The sequence below is a fragment of the Branchiostoma belcheri genome, unplaced genomic scaffold, assembly GCF_001625305.1.
Source record: "Branchiostoma belcheri isolate BF01 breed outbred unplaced genomic scaffold, Haploidv18h27 scaffold132, whole genome shotgun sequence".
NCBI classification, from domain to species: domain Eukaryota; kingdom Metazoa; phylum Chordata; class Leptocardii; order Amphioxiformes; family Branchiostomatidae; genus Branchiostoma; species Branchiostoma belcheri.
Window position 1 is genome coordinate 131,891 of NW_017802736.1, and position 4,989 is coordinate 136,879.

The 4,989-nt window shown below is 40.9% G+C and overlaps 1 protein-coding gene across 1 annotated transcript in view; it reads right to left on the bottom strand.

Moving 5' to 3' along the window:
- The window catches only part of LOC109464118 (zinc finger protein 436-like), a 2,106-nt gene extending 1,791 nt beyond the window's left edge, over positions 1-315 (bottom strand). Inside the window, exon 1 of the mRNA XM_019761051.1 lies at positions 149-315. Within this exon, the coding sequence (XP_019616610.1) occupies positions 149-315 (167 nt within the window). The remainder of the gene's footprint in view (positions 1-148) is intronic.
- Positions 316-4,989: the final 4,674 nt, after the last annotated feature.

The following is a 4,989-nucleotide window of genomic DNA, read 5'->3' on the forward strand; positions in this document are numbered from 1 at the left end:
ATGGGTTCTCATATGTCGGGATAAGCTGGACCTGTCACCTGTCCTGTATCCACACTCCCAACACATGTAGGGTTTCTCACCAGAGTGTTTTGCTTGATGTTGGTACAAATCAAATGTCTGTGCTGCAGAATAGTCACACTGGTCACACTTGTAGGGTTTTTCTCCAGCGTTATCCCACTTGACTTGTTGTTCTGCCGCCTGGCCTTGAGCATTGCTTGTTTTGCTGTCACAGTCGACCTGGGAAAGCCCGTTGGGAGACCCATCACAGCAGTTCTGACCAACTCCGGTGGGAGACCCCTGTCCTGTCATTGCCATGTTCAGCCTAACAAAAAAAATGAAGAAATTATACAGAGTAAGCGTTATAAGCTGTCAATGATAAAATAGAATTTATAGAAAACAAGCTTCAAAGAATTCTAACTTCACCAAGCTTTACAATTTTACCTAATGCATTACAACGTAACCAAACATAATTCTAACGTGTTGTCTTTCTCGCATTTGAATAATTTTGCTTCTATGTTGTTCCAATCACAATTTGTGAGATCTTACAATCACTCACTCACACCACCAATCTCTTAAAACATTTTATCTCATATTATTTATTACTTCTACGACTACGAACAGTGGGTAAGATGACTCTATTCGCTAGGCTGGAAAGAGAGTCGGCAGTATAGCCTATAGGTTTGGTCACCAGGCTTCTCTATTCAATGTTTTTACAAATCAGTTCTACGCGTTTTTAGATTTTGTAATGTACGCCTTGTGCGATTCTTCACAATACAATTAAAATTTCTATATAATTTCACGTACTCTAAAAAGGCAAATCTGTCTGATGCAAATCGACGTACATGTGAGTTTTACTCGTATACAACAAAACGCCTACGTTTTTGCAATTATAAAATACTTCCTACTGTTGGAAACTAAAGCAGTTAAAAACACGTTAGTCATTTACCTGATGCAAATTAGTTGGCTTTTTGGTATTTTTGATATTAGTCAAAAGATATTTGTTTGCATAACATATAGGTACACACGTCCAAGTAAACTACAGGAAATAAAATATAGTACTTTTGTTAAAACGCAACGCTAACAGTACCACCTACCTTTTAACTTGTGTACAATTACTTACATATAATAATTACTACCCTATGTATATCTGCATTGTACAATCAATACCATCAAGTTAAATATGGCTATAAAAAGTTTTTTTCTTGTTCAAAAAACTTTCGATACTAGAACATTTGTATATGGGCTACTACATGTAGGCTCGACAGTTTTTTTTGCTAAAAATTATTCTTCTGACTGAACCATTGTTTTACAGTAATTAAAAATACAGCCCATCCTCTGGATAAAGCTTTGCCTATTTGTAAATACAGTACATGTGTTATAATTTCATAACAATATTTAGCCTAACTGTTTTCGAAATAGCAAGGAGGTTTGTATTTTAAACCTTCTTGGAAGTAGTAATACAGTAATAGAGAGAAACTGTAATTAACACGGGATTGTGCAAACTGAATGTCACTACGAGATGGTCACAGTTGCAAATTTGATACTTCCGTATGAATTTTTATATGTTGAGTTAGGGTAGATTTAGAGGCTGCAGAATAGCTACACTGTTCACACTTGTAGGGCTTTTAACCTGAATGGCCTTTCATGTGTTGGGCTAAGGAAAACTGGCAAGTGGTCATGTACCCACACTCCCCACACATGTAGGGTTTCCCACTAGTGTGTTTGGTGAGATGATAGTCTAAATTAGATTTCCATGCTGTAGAATAGTCACACTGGTCACACTTGTAGGGTTTTTCACCTGTGTGTGTTGCTAGATGTCGATCCAAACTTGGTTTAAATGCAGCAGAATAGTCACACTGGTCACACTTGTAGGGTTTTTCTCCTGTATGGGTTCTCTTGTGTTGGGACAAGTTAGACCTGTAAGCTGTCCTGTACCCACACTCCCCACGCATGTAGAGTTTCTCATCGGTGTGTTTTAGTACATGTCTGTCAAAATTGGATTTCCTTGCTGCAGAAATGTCACAGTGGTCACACTTGTAGGGTTTTACTCCAGTATGGGTTCTCATATGTTCGTCCTGTACCCACACTCCCCACACATGTAGGGTTTCTCACCGGTGTGTTTTAGTACATGTCTGTCAAAATTGGATTTCCTTGCTGCAGAAAAGTCACAGTGGTCACACTTGTAGGGTTTTTCTCCAGTATGGGTTCTCAAATGTGTGGTTAAGACATGTTTGTAAGCCGTCCTGTACCCACACTCCCCACACAAGTAGGGTATCTCACCGGCGTGTTTTGCTAGATGTCGGTCTAAATGACATTTCTGTGCTGCAGAATCATCACACTGGTCACACTTATAGGGTTTTTCTCCTGTATGGGTTCTCATGTGTTGGGACAAGCTAGACCTGTAAGCTGTCCTGTACCCACATTCCCCACACATGTAGCGTTTGTCACCGGTGTGTTTTGCTTTTATGTTCATCTAAAGAGACTTTCTGTGCAGCAGAATAGTCACACTGGTCACACTTGTAGGGGTTTTCTCCTGTATGGGTTCTCCTGTGTTGGGACAAGCTAGACCTGTTAGCTGTCCTGTACCCACACATGTAGCGTTTTTTTGTCACCGGTGTGTTTTGCTTTATGTTCATCTAAAGAGACTTTCTGTGCAGCAGAATAGTCACACTGGTCACACTTGTAGGGTTTTTCTCCTGTATGGGTTCTCAAATGTTTGGTTAAGACAAGTTTGTAAGCTGCCCTGTACCCACACTCCCCACACAAGTAGGGTTTCTCACCGGTGTGTTTTGCTAGATTTTGGGATGAAGCATTTTCGCCAGGCTTTTCTCCTGTGTGGCTGATCAGAGTAGAGCAAGACTTGGGAGTTGTCCTAAAACTGCTCTCGTCACTCTCAAAGGGTTTGTCCCCATGTTCAGTTTCGTCCATCTCGCTTCCCTGGAAAGAATCAGCACGGACAAATCAGGGCTGAAGAATTTCTACAAACTTAAAGGACTGTCTGTAACAACATCAGATTTTATTGTCCAAACAGTACCCGTGCAGTCGCAGCCTTTTTTAAAGGCTGAATTGATGCAGGGTATCCCATAATAATCAATACAAATCACAACAATCAAATAATACACGACACACATATTTGCACCACAATTTTTTTGGAACTGTCGCAAGGGTCTGTGGGGCTGCCATTCGGCACCACAAGGTGACCTCTGCGAATTTCCCCAACCGAAGTTAGGTACCCACACCTGGGTGGAGTGAGGAAGGTTGTGTAAAGTGCATTTCCCAAGGGCACAATGTCAGGTCACACCCGGGTCTCCCTGCTTCATGGTCGAACACTCTAACCACTACGCCCCCCGGTGACACATAATTTTAGCGTGTTTGGCCGCATATGGAATCCCCCCCCCTTAAAGCAAAGTTGTAGCTTAGTGTGATATGATTATAAGCAAACAGTTATTGTCATCACACTGTTGGGAAACCAAGATGCTAAAAGTACAAACCTGCGTATGACAAGGGTGTCAAATCAGAGGCTAGCTTCTGTCTGGATGCAGGGAGGGACGCCACAACCTGGAACAGCATATTCAAATTATGCAATAAATTCGCTGATGCAAATTTTTCTCGTCACCACAAAGCAGAAGGCTAGTCTGCCATAATATTAGCCCCAGATTTGGTAAACCGGTTGGAAACGGGAAAAAAACAGTTTAGGGGCCCAGCTAGGGTCGAAATAAAGGCTTTACTACTACTACTACTAACGTATGTTTGGTTTCGCCCCCCCACCACCCTGCATTTCTACCATTTTCATATTAAGAAAACTTCCTATAAATAATAACCTTACTCTGAACCTTATTCCACAGAAAGGATCTCAAACTATTTCTACTCAATATCAGAATACTTTTCTGTTCGTTTCTAAGTCTTTAAATACCCGCTTCCTATGATGGTTTTTCTCTTCACGTAAGGCCACACTGATTTAATTTTATGGATGACATCCTCTGGGGACCACAAAACTAATGCGAGAGGGCGAAAAAAAAATCCAGCCAAAAAAAAATGCTGCTTAACCACAGGAATACAAAGCCGGTAATGCGGATTGAACCACAGGACACAGTGACTGCATCAAATAAACAAGTTTTTATTTGCAGGAGGTAGATGTAGATCATCTTATTCTGGTCTCATCCTCCTTCACAGCTTCCTCCTTTGCAGCTTCCTCCTTCGCAGCTTCCTTCTTTGCAGCTTCCTCCTTCGCAGTTTTCTCTCCCTACAGGTAGATATATACATTATATATACAGTATATAGTTTATACTTTATACCCTGTAGAAGTGCATACAACAAGGGGATTGAATAGATGAAATGTAAAAGGTAGAGCAGAAACAGTACCCACCTGAAAGATAGTGGTCCATCTTCTTCCTCTCTAGATCTCTTCCTCTTCAGCTTTCTCTTCACTCTTGTACGCTCTCCAACACCAGCTTTGCACACCTACAGAAAAATGACATGGTATGCAAAATTGATTTACTTGGAATGTATGTTTCCAAATAAAATTGAAGTACAGTGTATTGTAAGTTACAACATTACTAATGCAGGTGAGAATGAATGTACAATTAAAACATGAGGTACACAATAATATTTAACCTACATGGCACACTGGGTGAATGCACTGAAACTCTTGCAGTTTCTCTGGAGGGATGGGAAGCGTGTTTGTGTGACATCATTTTTGCCAGTCTCCCTATTGTATTCCCCTTATCAAGTTTACTCGCTTGTATAAGTTGGACCGACGTCAATATATTTCTTAATTTATGATTGTTGTACACTTTCAGGTGGCAACACACCAGCAGAGTGCCGACGACAACACCCTGCGACGACCGTCGCCCCCCTCCCCCCACCTGGACCTAAGCAGCCGGAAAAAGTAAGTACACCTTGCAAGCTGACAAATGCAAGTGCACAGAGTATCACTTGCATATTTTCGAGTATAGAGAAATTGTAAATTATAAACAGTGATATTTGTCA